The sequence below is a fragment of the Phoca vitulina genome, unplaced genomic scaffold (assembly GCF_004348235.1).
Source record: "Phoca vitulina isolate PV1807 unplaced genomic scaffold, GSC_HSeal_1.0 scaffold10, whole genome shotgun sequence".
Lineage (NCBI taxonomy): Eukaryota > Metazoa > Chordata > Mammalia > Carnivora > Phocidae > Phoca > Phoca vitulina.
Window position 1 is genome coordinate 15200869 of NW_022589713.1, and position 18633 is coordinate 15219501.

Sequence of the window (18633 nt, forward strand, 5' to 3'; positions counted from 1 at the left end):
AATTACACTGAATAAATGCTGTAGGCAAAGCACTAGGCTAGATTCCTGAACAGAGCTACTTGCCCTGCCCTCTAGGGACTGACTGTCTAGTCTAATAAAACAGATATAAACACAAAACACACATCAAGTTCACTTAACAAAACTCTTTTTTGTATGGCTGAAAATGTAATAGGAAAAAAACATAAACCAAAGAGCATGAATCTGAAAACTCAATAATGTAATTTTAAAGATTCTGCCATACTGAGAGTTTACCAGAATACAGAATCTAGTGGTCTTAGAAGACACTTAAAATTTCATAAGATTTTAAAATTAAAGATATTTTAATGTTCATTTTTTTGTAAGTTTTCTTGCTGATGATTTAAAATAATTCACAATATTTACAAAATTATGAGGTTATTACATTCAAATAAATGGAAAAATTTTTTATAACAGAATTTTACTTAAATTCGCTGGACAGAATTACGCTTTTCTGCACCGTTTAGAGTGTGATGGGGAAAACATGAAAACCAAGAGACATGAATGTGAAACGTATACCATTTCCTCGGGGAGCCTAATGTTGATTTAAGGAGGAAGCTGGGTGGGGGTGGAGGGGAATTAGGACATTTTTTCCAACAAATAATTTGGGGAAAAAAGTTTTTAAAAGAAGTTTGATACAGGGTTATATTCCTCAGAAAAAAACCTCCCCCTCCCCAAACAAAATAAACTAAACCAAATAAATCACCAGATCTTTCCAAATCTGTGTTGAAAAATACTGAGATTAGTAATTCCAGGATACAGAAGCAGGACAAATACCAGTGTTCCAAAACTTCCAGCAGGCTCGTGAGGTTTTCACACCACTCCCACGTCCACTTACAAAGCACAGCTCTGTCAACAAACATTCCAGAACTAAATTTTTTTTTTTTTTTTTAATTTTTTTTAAGATTTTATTTGTTTATTTGACAGAGATAGACAAAGCGAGAGAAGGAACACAAGCAGGGAGAGTGGGAGAGGGAGAAGCAGGCTTCCCGCTGAGCAGGGAGCCCGATGTGGGGCTCGATCCCAGGACCCTGGGATCATGACCTGAGCCGAAGGCAGACGCTTAACGACTGAGCCACCCAGGCGCCCCAAACATTCCAGAACTAAATTTAACGCACCAACACGCCCCCCGGCTCTTAAACTTTACCACCCGGGAGCTCGGCGGCGGCGAGTTAGAGCCGGGATTAGAGCCACGCCCCGGGGATGCGGCCTCGAATCGGCCGCTCTAGGCCCGGCGAGTGCTCTCTATGGTCGGGCGGGCGGTGTGTTGTCATCCGCGGAGCGACGGCCGGAGGCAGCGGCTTAGGCCCCGGCGGGGCGTTTGGTTTCGGTTTGGCCCTGACTGGAATTAGTGTTGACGGTCGAAATGGGAGTCCCCAAGTTTTACCGATGGATCTCGGAGCGGTATCCCTGCCTCAGTGAAGTGGTGAAAGAGCATCAGGTGGGTGAGCGAGGGGGCAGCGACTTAGCAGGCCGAGAACCCGGGGCCCCGCGGCCCTCCCTCCATCCTGGAACAGGGCCCCCCAGCCTCCTCTTTCTGCTCGTCGTCTGCCAAATGAACGGTGAAGGGAGGGGAGGGGAAGGTTTGAGGATATCCCGATGATCTGAATGGGGGCGAAGATGTAGGTTTCGTTTCTGTGGGCAGAGCCGCGGGAATCGGGGCCGTTCTGACAGCTCTGCCGTGGGGCAGGGCCCTCCGCGATTCCGAAATTAAGTCCTGGGGAGGAACGTTTTAGTGAGTTCTTTCCTTTCCTGCCCAGGGAGCTTATAGAGGCAGCAAAGCCGGAGCGGGTGTTCTGAGTCCCCCCCCCCCGCCCATCCCCCTCTGAAAGCAACAGACCCACGTACGAACGATAATAAGTGCCTCCGCAGTTGAGTCACCTTGTTTACTTTCCCTTATCAGGACCTGCATCCCACCCCACCCCCAACGCCTAGACTTTTTGACATAGCTGATGGTTCATATTTATGATACCCTTTTGTTACTCTTTTTCGATTATCTCAAAGATCGTAAAAGGAACAAAAATACACTTGGACGGGCAGGGGCAGTTATTTGGAGACTTCAGTGTGCGAGTGTCCGTGTGTGACAGAGAGAGCGGGGAGGAGAGAAAGAAATGGATTGCTAGAACACTAATACTAGTAGTCATAATATCTGGTTTGTAATCCGGTATGTAATAATATCCCAGTGCAAGGTTTTTGTGCGGATTCCAAAAATGTTTATATATTGGAATTGTGGAAAGAAATAGTAAGCATTTATCTATTAGGTAAACTAGACTTTGGGTGATACATTAGTGTTTGTCACATTTAATGATTTTGGTAGATCTCTTGTCCATTTTATATTTTACAGGAAAATCAGTTTTGATATTTGTATAGCTAATGAATCAGTTTTGTTGGGTAACATTTTATTAGTAGTAGTGAGGGGAAATAATCCAGCCAGCACCATCATGCTGTTTATTAAATTATGGTTTAATCTTAAAAAGTACTATAAGCATGAAGATAGGGTTAAACTTCCAGAAGGGATACTTTGTTGTTGGATCCCAGTCAGATTTGGTAAATGAAGAAGAGCTTACAAAAAATTCCAAAACAGTAGTTTATTTTTCATTTATTTGAAACATGGGTTGAGTCGATTTAGGAAATAGTTCTTTCCAGAGAAGAGGGTAAAAAAAGATTACTAGTACATTTCAGAAATGGAGACAACGGACTTTGGCTTTTCCTGGGTCATTCATTCAACAAAAGTCTGAGTGCCTGCCATGTATTAGTCACTATAATGTGATTGTTATTCGAATTGACTTGATAACATATAATTTGTTTATTAATATTTTTATTCTGTACTCTTTGGTGCAGAATTTGGTTTGGTGAAACTGTCTTGGCTTCTCACCATCCTGAGAATTTTTTTTTACTGAAGAGCAAAAACAATCTCTTTAAGGCAGTCTTATGATAGGTTTAAAAGGATAGGTTTAAAACTTGGCTTATCAAAATGGTGTCTTTCAAAAATGTTTGATTCTTGTAGTTAACAACGACCACAACAACAAAGAGAGCAAATGTTATAAAGGGGTACCAGCTGCTCTCTTAAGCAGTATTTAAAAGACGATAAGCCTAAGTAAGTCACAATGATTCAAAAGCTAGTCCTGGGAGGAAGAGATTGGGAGGAGGAGTAAGTTGTGGGAAGATGGTGGTGGTAAAGACAACAGCATCATTTTTGGTCTCTTTGAATCCTCACATAAAAACAGAACAACTAGGAACGCCTGGGTGGCTCAGTCGTTAAGCGTCTGCCTTCGGCTCAGGTCATGATCCCAGGGTCCTGGGATCAAGTCCCACATTGGGCTCCTTGCTCAGTGAGGAGCCTGCTTCTCCCTCTGCCTGTCACTCCCCCTGCTTGTGCTCTCTCTCTGACAAATAAATAAACTCTTAAAAAAAAAAAAAAAAGGAACAACTAGATAGCAAAGTTTGAAATCCATAGAACATTTATGACAAAACCATGTAATATTGTATCCCTACGAACCCCCAAAAACAAGTAGGTAGGGACAAACTACCAATAGCCTCTAGACCCAGTTGGTGTTGGCATCCCTGCAAGAGGAAAAAGGAAGCAATGGGGCAATATCTGATGGACCTGAGAACAGGAGAACTAAAGAATATTCGCTAAAAGACTATGTAGGCCAATTATATAGCAGTATTTGTAACTAAGGGGTTTTAAAGGGCAGGAGTAGTTGGCCTCCTATGAACTCTCATAACTGATTTGCCAAGGCATCATTCTGAGGCAGATATAGAAAAGGATAAAACAAATGTGCTCCCTATATAAGAGCACACACTTTAAAATGGAAATGTTAGCTTGTGTTTCTTTCTGTACAATTTGTAGCAAAATGCATACAAGATTGGCTTTAAAAGTGCAGGCACCAGGGGCGCCTGGGTGGCTCAGTTGGTTAAAGGGCTGCCTTCGGCTCAGGTCATGATCCCAGGGTCCTGGGATCAAGCCCTGCATCGGGCTCCTTGCTCCATGGGGAGCCTGCTTCTCCCTCTGCCTCTGCCTGCCTGCTGCTCCTTGTGCTTGTGCTCTCTCTCTCTCTCTCTGTGTCAAATAAATAAATAAAAAATCTTAAAAAAAAAAAAAAGTGCAGGCACTGGAATAAGCATGTGAATGCACTTAACACTACTGAACTGTACACTTAAAAGTGGTTAAGATGGCAAATTTTTTATGTATATTTTACCATGGTTTAAAAAAATGCAGGCACAAGAGTATGAATTATGAACAGGAACAATATCGCTCCCAAGGGGGCCAAAATTGTTGAGAGGGTGGAGGTTTACATATTAAAGTGCCACAGTGCATAAACAGATATACAGTATAACTATGGTATTAAAATTCCATTGGAGGGTGGTGATTAGGGAAAAAACAAGTCTAAAGAGCTACCTGGAAGAGGGACAATAGTGTAAGAAAGATTAAGAAATACTGCTCTAGAGCAGTTCTGCTTGGTTCAAATTTAGCCCCAACACTTACTTTACTAGTTATGGGTGAGTAACTCAAATCTTTTTGTGACTCAGTTTTGTCAGCTACAAAATGGAGATAATAATATTAGGATTGCTGTGATTAAGTAAGTGAATGCACATACAGTTGACTCTTGAAAATGTGAGGATTAGGAACACCGACCCCCCCCAAGCCCCCACGCAGTCAAAAATCTAAGTATAACTTTGACTCGCCCAAAACTTAACTACTAATAGCCTAGTGTTGACTGGAAGCCTCACTGATAACATAAACAGTTAATTAACACATATTTTATATCTTATATATATCGTGTATTCTTACAGTAAAGTAAGCTAGAGAAAAGAACATGTTAAGAAAATCATAGGAAAATAGAAAATATATTTATAGTACTGTACTGTATTTATTGGGAAAAAAAATCCACATATAAGGGGACCCATGCAGTTCAAACCTGTGTTGTTCAAGGGTCAACTGTAAAGCATTTAAATCTGTCTAGTACATGGCAAGTGCTTAACAGATCTTACCTGTAATTATTGCTCACCAGCAAGGAGGGGAAGAGGAAGAGAGAGAATCCTAAACAGGTTCCATGCCCAGGGTGGAGCAGGGCTCGATCTCACAACCTTGAGATCATGACCTGAGCTGAAATCAAGACTTGGATGCTAAACTGACTGAGCCACCCAGGTGCCCCATATTTTAGCTATTATAGTAGCACTGTACCAGATTGTAATCACAAAGAGAACTACATAGGCTCTAGGAGTTTATAATCTTAGTTGTATGACCTTTTTTTTGTAAAGGTTAAGTTTTCATCAGATATATATGTTGCCTCTACTTTTGTGGTACATAATAGATCTTCAGTAAATATTTATTGAGTGAATGAATATTAATCATATCATACTATATAACATAAAGAATACATAGTATGTTTTAAAACATGCATATTAAAGGAGCGCCTGGGTGGCTCAGTCAGTTAAGCATCCGACTCTCGATTTTGACTCAGGTCATGATCTCAAGGTTGTGAGATTGAGCTTTATGCTGGGCGTGAAACCTGTTTAGGATTTTCTCTCTCCCTCCACCCATCCCCCCAAAAAATATGCATATTAAAAAATGAACTGAAGCAACAAAATCTTGGGAGTGTTTAAGATAAATAGGATTAAAGAACTGGGACAAAAGAATTGCCAGTAGCTCTCATAAACAGTCAAATATACATTGTCTTAATGAAAAATGCATTTTGCAGCTGCACTAAGTAGGATACAAAGTATACTAGCAAAAAGAAACTCAACTAATTTGAGAAAATTAGATACTAAAGTTAATACTTAACCACAATTTAAAGCAGTATAAATGCATATTCAAAGTAAGTGTTACAGCTTACATGTGCTATCACATTTAATAAAGGGAGAGCTCCGCTATTTATTATTAAATATTTTTATTTGCTACTTTGTGTCAGGTAGTATGCCAAGAGTTCTAAACATGACCAAATACTTAAGTGTATTGTCTGTCCTTTTGTGCTAAACTGTGAGTTCCTCAAATCAGAGACCTTGATTTGAGGAACTCACAGTTTAGTAGGAAAGGACAAACGTTACACTTCAGCATTCAACAAAAATGTACAGAGCATGTAATATATGTGCCTGGCATTCTTGTGTGCATTGGGAACACAGAAACAAATAAGATATGACATAGAGAAAGGAACATCATTTCCCCTTGGGTAAGTACAAGAAAACTTCCAAAGATACCTGAGCTGGATCTTGAAAGCTGAGTCAAAATCTGCAAGATCAGTGGAAGAAAGACCATAAAGGAAAGTATTTCAGGAAGTAGTAGCAGCATCTATTAAGTCACAGAGATTTGGAAAAACCCAGTGCATTTACGGCTTTCTAAATAACGTACTGTATGTAGTTAGCTTGTAGACTATATGTACAAACAGGAAAGAATATGGAATTGGTGGGAGAGATAACAGCCAAATCATACAGAATCTTTTATGGTATTAAAGGTTTATAGTATCGTATGGGTTTAAGTATGGAAGCAACATGATCAGATTATATATTAGAAAAATGGCTAACTACACTGTGGTGGGAGAGAAAAAAAGCAAGTAGTCTAGTTGGAAAACTCAGGGCTTGAACTAAGGCAGGAAATCTGGGGATGGAGAAAATGGTGAGATTGCCTAACACAATGGGAATGGTTAGGAGGGTAGGATTCTAGAGACATTTTGGAAGTTAAATTTTAAAAAACAGAACAGAAAACAAAACCTAAGTGACTAATTAGATACGGGGGTTGAGGAGAGGTGAAAGTGTAAAATAACGTCAAAACTTCTGTTTTACAGATGTAATAATTCAGTATTGTCTTTGGGTTTTTTCCCCATTTTTATTTAAATTCCAGTTAGTTAACAGTGTAATAATAGTTTCAGGTGTAGAATTCAGTGATTTGTCACTTACATACAACACCCGGTGCTCATCATAACACGTACCCTCCTTAATCCCCTTCCCCTATTTAACCCATGCTCCACCCACCTCCCCTCCAGCAGTCTTCAATTCTCTATAGTTAAGAGTCTGTTTCTCAGTTTGCCCCTCTCTCTCTCTCTTTTTTTTCCCCATTATTATGTGTTTGTGAAGGAGCAAGATTCTATTGCATGTTCTCATTTTCTTCACTGAATTAGTCAGTGGTTACTCAGTCATTCTGTATTTTTCTTGCTAATCTGAAACCTAAGAGAATTTTTTAAATTTCTTTTCTAAAAAGATAATCATAGGGTTTTTTTTCGGATTATGAAGGTATGTGCTCATTATGTAAAAATTAATATAATACAAAGAGATGTAAAAGCTGTTATATCTTCCAAAGGAAAATAAACAACTGAAATTCCATCATCAAGGGTTAACTACCAGTACCATCTTGTTTCTATGTACTCTTAACCTTTATATGCAGATACACATGTAGATAAGTATTTTCTATAAATGGGATAATAATATGCCTGCTGTTTTATAGCCTACTTTTGTCATTTGACCATCTGTATTACACACATTATCTAATGTCAAATATGAATGTATATCATAATTTATAATTACTGTGTAGTATTCCATTGTGTGGATGTACTATCATCAGTTTTCTGTTATTAGGCATTTTGATTTCATTTTTTATTTCTAAATGGTACTCCCATTAATATTCTTGTGCTTACATCTTTGTGCACATTTCTGATTATTTCTCAGAATAAATTTCCAATAGTAGAAATCCTGGGGGTGCCTGGGTGGCTCAGTCGGTTAAGCGTCTGCCTTTGGCTCTGGTCACCATCTCAGGTCCTGGGATTGAGCCCCACGTTGGGCTTCCTGCTCAGTGGGGAGTCTGCCTCTCCCTTCCCCTTTGCCTGCTGTTCCCCCTGTTGGTTCTCTCTCTCTCTCTCTCAAATAAATAAAATCTTAAAAAAAAGAAAAGAAAGAAAGAAATCTTGGGTCAGAGATACATATGCTTCAGATTTTGATATATACTTTCATATTATTACACCAATTTATATCCCCATCCAGACTACTGGGTATAAATGCCATCTCTCTCTCTCTTTTCTATATCTGGGATTTTCCTCCTCTGTAAAATGGAGAATCTAAATATTTTTCTTTTAAAGTTACCATAATTTAGTGAGACAATGAATATGTTTGGCCCAATGTTTGGCACCTAATGAGTGCTTAATAAATGCCAGCTATTACTTTTAATAACATATGAAATATCTGTTTCCCCAAAACCTTGCCAATAACTGGGTAATATCATTTTTTTCTAATCTTTGCTAACGTTATGGCAAAAAATGATACATTTTAATTTGAAATTTGGGGATGTTGAACATCTTTTCATATATTTACCAGACTTTTGTGTCTCTCTTTTTTGAATTGCTGTGCATTTTTCATGCTTTTAAAATTTGCTCTTTTATTAGAGGATTTTTTTGTATATTGGGAATGTTGATTTTATCGTAATTTGCAAGCATTTCCCTGCATTTTGTCATTTTCAGTTTAAACTTGTTTTTTACTTTTTTTTAACCCTATAGATGTAAAAAATATAGATTGCCAACTCCATTGTTTGTTTGGTTTATGATTTTTGGCTTTCCCCACCCTAAAATTACCAAAATATTTGTATATAATTTTTTTACTTCTATTTCTCACATTAAAAATTTTTACTCTTTCTGGAATTTGTTTTATAAGATGAGATACAGTTGTGTTTTATTTCTAGATAGTTAGCTAGGTACCCCATCCCTTTCACTGGTTTGAAATGCCTCTTATATACTAAATTTCTGTATACACTTAAACTACTTTTTTTTTAAGATTTTATTTATTTATTTATTTTTAAGATTTTATTTATTTATTTGACAGAGAGAGACATAGCGAGAGAGGGAACACAAGCAGGGGGAGTAGGAGAGGGAGAAGCAGGCTTCCCTGTGGAGCAGGGAGCCTGATGTGGGGCTCGATCCCAGAACCCTGGGATCACGACCTGAGCTGAGGGCAGACGCTTAACGACTGAGCCACCCAGGCGCCCCTTTTTTTAAGATTTTAATAATTTATTTGACAGAGAGAGTGGGGGGGGGAGGGTGCGCACAAATGGGCAGAGGGAGAAGGAGAAGTAGGCTCCCCACTGAGCAGAGAGCCCAACGATGTGGGACTCCATCCCAGGACCCTGGGATCATGACCTGAACCCAAGGCAGACACTTAACCGACTGCGCCACTCAGGCACCCCACACTTGAACTATTCCTAAACTATTTTGTTCAATCACCTTTATAATTTTTAATATCATATAAAGCAGATTTCCTTCATTTACTTTTCTTTTTTAATATTCTTTCTTGCATGTTTATTCTCCTAGAGAAACTTTGGAATCATTTTGTAAAGTTCTCACCTGGAGATTTTGATTGAGGTTTTCAGATTTTTTGAAGCAAATAGTAAATCTTGAATATACTTTTATTTTTATTTTTATTTTTTTTTAAAGATTTTATTTATTTATTTATTGGAGAGCGAGCGAGAGAGAAACAGCATGAGAGAGGAGAGGGTCAGAGGGAGAAGCAGGCTCCCCGCCGAGCTGGGAGCCCGATGTGGGACTGGATCCCAGGACCCTGGGATCATGACCTGAGCCGAAGGCAGTCGCTTAACCAACTGAGCCACCCAGGCGCCCTTGAATACTTTTAAAACCTCATGATCACAATTATCATGTCATTTGAGCTTATTACTCAGTAAGGACATTTACTTTTTTTTTATGTGGTGCCTGGTACAATCCCGTATAAATGGGGGTTTTGTCAATACGTTTTTATGCTGTTCATTGATTCAAAGGCCAAAACTTTTTCATTCCCCAAACTCAGAAGCATGCCATTTTCTCAATAAGAGAAAAATGTATCGTTTCTGTACATATGATAAAACTTGAAGTGTTTCAGAGATGGCTCTCATAAGGTTTATACAAGAAAAGTTCATTATGTTTTTATGTCTGAAAATTCAAAGTACTTTAGTTAGTATGTAAGACACACTACTCAAATTCTTTAATTACAATTAGATATTATAACTATTAAGTTGTGCCCACTTCATTTCCTTGTTAGTGTATATTTGTTTCAGTAGTGTTCCCCCTACTTGCTCACAAACATTTAAATAAAGGAAAGATGAATGAGAGCCAGAGCCATGAAAGTCTTTTTATAAAAGTAGACACCTGTTAGCCAAAGTTTAAGATATTTTTAATCCACATGTCAAAAACAAGAAATCTGTTTTCAAAATTTCCTAAATTTCTTGGCATAATCTAAGCTTTCTAAATTAATATGAACAAATCAGTGACTCTCAGTGAAACCAAATATACACTAAGGCTTTAAATCACTTGTAAAATCTTTTAATGACCATGTACAAAGAGCCTTTTAAATGGGCATTATGTTACCCATTTATAGGGGAAATTGAGGCATTAAGAAGTTGATGTCAAGGGGCGCCTGGGTGGCTCAGTTGTTAAGCATCTGCCTTCAGCTCAGGTCATGATCCCAGGGTCGTGGGATCAAGTCCCACGTCGGGCTCCCTGCTCCGCCGGAAGCCTGCTTCTCCCTCTCCTACTCCCCCTGCTTGTGTTCCCTCTCTGGCTGTGTCTCTCTCTGTCAAATAAATCTTTTTTTTTTTTTTTTTAAGACTTTTTATTTATTTATTTTGACACAGAGAGAGAGACAGCGAGAGAGGGAACACAAGCAGGGGGAGTGGGAAAGGGAGAAGCAGGCTTCCTGCGGAGCAGGGAGCCCAATGCGGGGCCTGGGATCATGACCTGAGCAGAAGGCAAACGTTTAGTGACTGAGCCACCCAGGCGCCCCTCAAATAAATAAAATCTTTTAAAAAAAGAAGAAAAGAAAGAAAAGTTGATGTCAAACTAATAGTTTGAGTACCAAATGAACCAAGCGCTTCATTTGAAATTTTCCCATTTGGTATTTTAAATAAGTAGATAATTTCCTGACAGTAAATTTGATCAAGCCGTTGGTGCATTATATAGCCATATAATATGTCTCCATCTTACCAATTTCTCCTGTTCATTTTTTCTTTACTTTCTTTATTCAACTGTGATTATTTTCTCAGTTTTTATATAATAAGAATGCCCCTATATCCTGCTTTTTATCAGCTATTTTTCCCAGCTGCTTAAATATCCATCGTTGATTATAGTAACAATCTTGATCATTTTTTCTTTATTTCTTAGATTCCTGAATTTGATAACTTGTACCTGGATATGAATGGAATCATACATCAATGTTCCCATCCTAATGATGATGATGTTCACTTCAGAATTTCAGATGATAAAATCTTTACTGATATTTTTCACTACTTGGAGGTGTTGTTTCGCATTATTAAACCTAGGAAAGTGTTCTTTATGGCTGTTGATGGTGTGGCTCCTCGAGCAAAAATGAACCAGCAGCGGGGGAGGCGTTTTAGGTAAACATTTGTGGTTTATTTTAGAATACTACTTAGACTAATAAAATGTATTATTTTAAAGATAACTGACTTAGTACACTGCATCTTCTGTTCATGTTTCTTTTCTGCTTAAATTCCCCCAGAAACGGAAATAACTGATTATGTCACATTTTATCAATCAAGTAAACAAATTAGTAATTCAAGTGAGGTGTCCTCAAAGCATATGTTGGGCTGTGTAGTTACTGTTGTTCTCTGTCATAAATTTTTCAAACTTCTCCTTAGTAATTTAGAAAGAGCGGTACAGTTGACCCTTGAACAATGCAGTGTTAAGTGGTGCCAGTCCCCACACAGTCAAAAATTCACATATAACTCAACTCCCCAAAATCTTAACTAATAGTCTACTGTTGACTGGAAGCCTTAGCAATAACATAAACAATAAACACATACTTTTTATGTTGTATGTATTATATACCATATTCTTATAGTAAGCTTAGAGAAAAGAAAATGTTATTAGAAAATAGATTTACAGTACTATACTGTATTTATTGAAAAAAATCCATGTATAGGTGGACCCATTCAGTTCAAACTTGTGTTGTTCAAGGGTCAACTGTAGTAGAGAAAGCTCCTCTCATAGTCTGTCCTGAACTAGAGAACTACGGGGTGCAATGAGAGATTGTTCTAATGGAAACATTGACAGTTTAATTCAACAAACATTTGTTGAATGCCCAGACCCTGGGCTAGATGCTGACTATGACTGATCATGGGTCCAAATTGGACAGAAAGGCAAGTGAGACTAGAAGGTGATTGATGGAGTAATGAGAAGAGAGCTGAGTTAGGACACTTGAGATACTATCATCCCCAGTGTGTGAGTTCAATAGTAGGAAAAGTAACAGGATGAGAAGAGGCACGTAGAGTTTTAACGTCAAAATCCTGAGCATGTGGAATAGTTTTAAAAAACAATGAGGTCATGCTGTGACCTTATTTATGAGTAGGATAAGTAAAGTTAAGAGGGTTGTTAGAATTGATGGGAAGACTCTTGAGTCCAGTGTGTTTGATGTGTTGTTAGCATAATGAATCCTTTCATCACAACAGCGGGTAAAGGAGTGGAAAAGGCACCTGTGAATCAAATAATGGAAATCATCAAGGAAGGTGGGAGGGTACCTTAGAGAAGGCTAGCAACGAGAATGAGAAAAGGTTGGTAAAAAGTAGTGATTTATATACCAAAAGAGAAAAGATATTGAAAATATTTGAACAACTGTGACATCTTTAAAGACAAGGACCATCTCTTCTAAAATTTAGATCCTCAAGTACCACCCAAACTTAATTAATTTGAATCTCAAAAATTGGGCCCTGGAAACTGTTTTTACCAGATTCCCCTGGTATTTGTTAAACTAGTTTGGGGGGACTGCTGGGCTAGAAAATCTAGTGTTAAGAAAGGATTATATAAGCCCACTATATCAGTCACTGTTCAGTTGCAGAAGTAGAAGCCTGCCTATTTTAAGCAGAAGGGGATATATTACAAAGAATTAGGTGCTTATAAAAATCATTGTAAGAGGGGCACCTGGGTAGCTCAGTCATTAAGTGCCTGCCTTCAGCTCAGGTCACAATCCCAGGATCATGGGATCAAGCCCCATATCGGGCTCCCTGCTCCACGGGAAGCCAGCTTCTCCCTCTCCCATTCCCCCTGCTTGTGTTTCTTCTCTCGCTGTGTCTCTCTGTCAAATAAATAAATAAAATCTTTAAAAAAAGAATCATTGTAAGAGTCAAAAGGATGGGAATTTAGGTGAGCCTTCAAGAATGACTTCAGAACAGCACCACAGAACTGACCCACCAGTGGCATGATTACTACAACATTCAAGAAGGTGAGGAGTTCAGAGGCCCCCACCAGAACAGGTTGTTCCAGGAATTTATTCCTTTAGTTATGATCCAGGAATTAAGAAGATACTACCTGAACTTTTGGCTCCAAAAATACATTGCTTTAGTTATAATTCAGCAATCAAGAAGCCACCACTGTATCTATTAGCTCCAGAGCCCCAGCGTACCTGGTAGATCTGCCCTACAGTTTGCTTCTTAGCACCTACAAAACTACTGAATATTGAGAGCTCTTCTACTATTGATGAAATACACACACACCCCACAAACCCTCTGCCTCAACAGTCATACAGACTTCACCACACTTCCACTTCCCAAACCTTTTGTGGAGGCATCTAACTGACAGAATCTAAGTTATATCCACTCACCTAGCTGCAAGGAAGCCCGAGATTTTAATTTTTTAGGTTTCTAACCTCTCCAGTATCAGAAGACAGCCTAAGAGAATGAAATGGATATTGAGTGCTCCATGTTTCCCTGAAATCCCCTACTCAGCTTTTTCTCATTCTCCACACCACAGATACTATTTTCTCCATTCATAATCTTTAATTATAATCTCCTGTATCTCTTACTTTAAATCTGCTGCCATCTGGCTTTCATCCCTACCACTAAAACCTCCTTAAAAGATTACAAATAGACTCCTTATGACTAAATCTAAAGAATAATTCTCTCTGTATGTTAACTTCATTTACCTCTAGTATTTAACAATGTGATGATTCTTTCTTTCTTGAACTTCCTTTTCTAGATCTTTATGTAACCACACTCTGCACCTTTTTTTTTTTTTTTTTAAGATTTTATTTATTTATTTGACAGAGAGAGACACAGAGCAGGAACACAAGCAGGGGGAATGGGAGAGGGAGAAGCAGGCCTCCCGCGGAGCAGGGAGCCCGATGTGGGGCTCGATCCCAGGACCCTGGGATCATGACCTGAGCCGAAGGCAGACGCTTAACCGACTGAGCCACTCAGGCGCCCCTCTGACTGCACCTTCTTGATCTCCTTGTTATCTTCTCTTCCTTTGCCTTTTTCTTATATATTGATTTTTCTTAAGGTTCTATCCTTGGTCCTGAGTGATCTTATTCAGTGATTTTAATTACCGTGTCTATACTGATGACTCCCAAATTTATCTTCCTGGTGGATATCTCTCTCCAGAACCCCTATATAGCCAAATGTCTCCTAAATATCTCCTTTGGATACCACAGATACATTTCAGGTTTAACATGTTCAGCACTGAAGTCCACTTCAAAGCTGCCTTCCTTCTGTTTCCTATTTTGGTGAATGATAACAATAGCAAATAGCTGCTCAACCCAAGAGTCCAAGAGTAATTTGGACTATTTCTTCCTCATTCTCCACACCCAATCCTTATCCAGTCTCTTCAATTTGTCATATATATTTACTTTTCATCTTTACTGCTACTGGTCAGCCTAGGCTACCATAATCTTCCACCTAGATTAGTAGTCTTTCCTTGTCCCTGTCCCAAACATTCTCTGTGTTGCAGGTACATTAAACATTATGGCTGTTAAGTTCTCTGTCTCCCCACTAGAGTGTAAGCTCTGTGAAAATGGGAATCATTGCTGTTATAGTCCCAAAACTTGTCACATAGTAACATTGAGCTTGTTCAAAGGAATCGAAGGAAGGAGAGAAAAGACGAAAGAATGGCTTCTATTGGAGAAATTACAAATAAGTTGATATCTTCAGATTTTGTTATATTGAGGAGGTTGGTAAGAGGTTACATACGAAAAAGAGTTTGGTAAAAGGTTACATATGAAAAAGTTTGTTTATCATAGAAATATAATTCCACAGCGCACAGTAGATAGAGCTAGTAGCAAGGCTGTAGAAAATGTACATAAAGCAGAGCTTCCTAACTTACATGCCAGTGGCATACAGTGTGCCAGAAATGGATTCCAGGAGAAGCAGGTAGGAATTGGGATGCCTATATTCAGACCTAGGTCCGTCTGACTCTAAAACTCATGTTCTTTCTAGTAAATCCTATTGCCTCAAACATAAGATGATTTTGGCAAATGATGTCATTAATGTTATTAGGCTTATATTTTAAATGTTTTTATAAGGAAACCCAAAGATATCCATTAAAATTGTACAGTTATTTTTATATAATATTCTTAGATCATTTTAGATCATTTTAATAATGTACTTGTTTGATGTTACTATTAAATATAGAATGTAGTATATATAATGAATGTTTAATGTTCAACTTTTGAGCTTGTTTGTAGAATCGATTTGCTATATACTTATGATAAGAAAAGAATTGCTTTATGACTGTAACATTCTCTGTCGGTTTTATACTGTTATAATGTCTACTTGTATAGTCCTTTCTCTGAAAAACTCAATTTTTTAAATAAGTAAAAATGAACAATTCTGAGGCTCATCTTTATCAATTATAATCATTTCAAAACTTGTATTATGTTTTGAACCTAAAATTGATTAATTAGTATTTTAGTTACAGAAGCATCTAAATAACAGTTTACTTTATGTGAAGATCTGTACTTTTTCCCAGAAACCTAAGATATTTTTTTACTTAACATTTAAGGTCAGCAAAGGAGGCAGAAGACAAAATAAAAAAGGCATTAGAAAAAGGAGAAACTCTTCCTACAGAGGCCAGATTTGATTCCAACTGTATTACACCAGGTAAATTAACTGAAAGAAAAATTCTGAGAGATTGATTTTTTTTTTTAATAATTTTATTTATTTATCTGAGAGAGAGGGAGCATGAGCGGGGGAGGGGGGGCTGGCGCAGAAGGAGAGGGAGAAGCAGGCTCCCTGCTCAGGATGGAGCCCGACTTGGGTCTCAATCCCAGGACCTCAGGGATCAGTGACCTGAGCATAAGGCAGAGCCACCCAGGCACCCCAAATTATGAGAGATTTAAATGTAAATGTAAATTTTTTTTTCAAATGCATTTTTTTTTTCTAGCCTCTACTTATTTTGTCCTTAAAATTCCAAATGCTGTTTTCCCAGTTGTGTCCCCTCAGGAGATGTTTTGGTCACCTTGATTATAAGTGCTCCTATGAAAACCCACTCTAGGGATTTGCAGATGTCGATAAGAGCAGTTGTGTACAGAACTCTCCCAGATGCACAGAACTTCAAACCTAGAAGGATCTTACAAGATCCATCCTACTCCCACCATTTATTTGTATGAAAACTGACCCAGTGAGGTTGTGGCTCACCCACGTTCACATAGCTAGCTGTTGTAATCAGGATAAGAAACCCGTTTTCCTAGTTTAGAGTACTTACTATTGTACTTCTTAAAGGCAGGTAAAAATTCTATGACTTTAATGAATTTATCAGTATTATAAGTTTAATTTAACTTTGTGTGCAACAACATACTCTGTATTTATTAGAGCTTTGTCTAACAATTACAGTCCTTTACTTTGAAAAAAAAATCTTAAAATCTTATTCATGAATTCTTTACTGTGGTAATTTGTCTTTCATTTAAGTGCCTTTATCATACATTGCTTGATTTAATAATCAATTTTATCCTAATTGTGGTTTAAGACTGCATTGCCATTGACTCTTGACCATCTGGACTTTTCCTGAAACATAATCACTGTAGACTCAGTTTCTAGGATAATAATAATAATTTTCCAGATAAATAGTAGTAATAATAATAGTTGTTGTTATTAGCAATCTAATTAAAGCTGTATGCCTTAAAAAAAAAAGGTTCAGAATCCAACAGAGGAAATAGAAGATTTTCTTTTTTCTTTTTTTTTAAAGATTTTATTTATTTATTTGACACAGAGACAGTGAGAGAGGGAACACAAGCAGGGGGAGTGGGAGAGGGAGAAGCAGGCCTCCCACTGAGCAGGGAGCCTGACGTGGGGCTCGATCCCAGGACCCTAGAATCATGACCTGAGCCGAAGGCAGACACTTAACAACTGAGCCACCCAGGCGCCCCGAAGATTGAGTTTCATTAGAGAGTTGAAACTGCCCTGGTGTGAAAATATGTGAAGCATAGTTTGAGGCAGTAGTAACATTTCTTGACTTACCTATGTAACTTTAGCTGGATTTTAGGGTGAGCAGTGAAATGAGAAACAGTTGTAATATTTGCTAGAGAAAGGTACAAAATTATTTGCTTTTCAAGATAAGCATGAGGGGTTTGACTTCTTTAGAGATCTTACACCTAACTATTTCCTGGACACTCAGATCCAATTTCGTGTTGTCCCTGGAAACATAAAAAGAGTGATTTTTATGTCTCTCTCATTATAAACTTTTTGAAACTTTTTATTTATAGGGACTGAATTCATGGCCAGGTTACATGAACATCTGAAGTATTTTGTAAATATGAAAATTTCTACAGATAAGTCGTGGCAAGGAGTTACCATCTACTTCTCAGGCCATGAGGTTATTATCTTTTTTTATTTAAAGAGATTTTTAAAAATTTAATATTCTAAAGCATAGCATTATTACCACATTTTTTTTAAACATATATTTAGACTCCCGGAGAAGGAGAGCATAAAATCATGGAATTCATCAGATCGGAGAAAGCAAAGCCAGATCATGATCCAAACACCAGACATTGTCTTTATGGTTTAGATGCTGACTTGGTAGGTATAATGTTTATTATTATTATAACCTTATGCCATTATAGTTAAATATCTAAGAGACTTATATAAGAAGCTTTCTGGCTGTGGAAACAAATACTGGAGACATAATAAGGATTGCTACTTCTGCCATTAGCGAGGTTCTTAAACAATTGGAAAATGAACTCTTTTGTTCTAGTTTATGATCAACAGGTCTCTATAGTCTTCATACTTGACTGATCCTAGTGCTATGAATACTCTGCTGAGATCAGGGTAGAGGGCGCTTCTACCCTCATGCTTGATATATAACTTTTAATAATACCTGATCTGGTAACTCCATGACCCAAATAACTTTACTATGCTTTTTTTGTTTTAACTTTTTGTTACGGAAATTTTCAAACATAAAGTAGAGAAGACAATATAATAAACCTTCCTATGTCCTTTATCCACCTTAAATAATTTTCAACTTTAAATAATCCACCTTAAATATTCAATAATTTTCATTTTCTTATCCTAACCATCTGTCTCCTTTCTCCTACTCCTCTGACTCTTGAAGTGTATCCCAGACATTGTATCACTTAATCTATAAATATTTTATAATGTTTCTTTAAAGGAGAAGTGTTGTTTTAAAAAATAACCATAATGCCATTATCCTACATAAAATAAAAATTAACAATCACTGTTTAATATATAAATAACCATTTAGTATTCTCATTTCTCTGATTGCTTCATAATTGTTTCATCTGTTTTGTTTGAATCAGGATTGAAATAAAATAAACAGTGATTGTTATAAAGGTCATGTGAGTCTAAGGTAAACATTTTTTCTTAGAAAAACACACTTCACCCCATTCATAACCAGTAAGTGGATCAGATTT

General features: G+C 37.6%; 1 protein-coding gene across 3 annotated transcripts in view; it reads left to right on the forward strand.

Annotated features, from left to right (window-relative positions):
- Nucleotides 1–1275: 1275 nt before the first annotated feature.
- Nucleotides 1276–18633, forward strand: part of XRN1 (5'-3' exoribonuclease 1) — a 112319-nt gene continuing 94961 nt past the window's right edge. For all 3 annotated transcript variants that reach the window (XM_032408542.1, XM_032408545.1, XM_032408543.1), the window contains exons 1-5: nt 1276–1456; nt 11145–11377; nt 15771–15868; nt 17470–17579; nt 17672–17782. In XM_032408542.1, the coding sequence (XP_032264433.1) occupies nt 1382–1456; nt 11145–11377; nt 15771–15868; nt 17470–17579; nt 17672–17782 (627 nt within the window). In that variant the 5' untranslated portion in view covers nt 1276–1381. The remainder of the gene's footprint in view (nt 1457–11144; nt 11378–15770; nt 15869–17469; nt 17580–17671; nt 17783–18633) is intronic.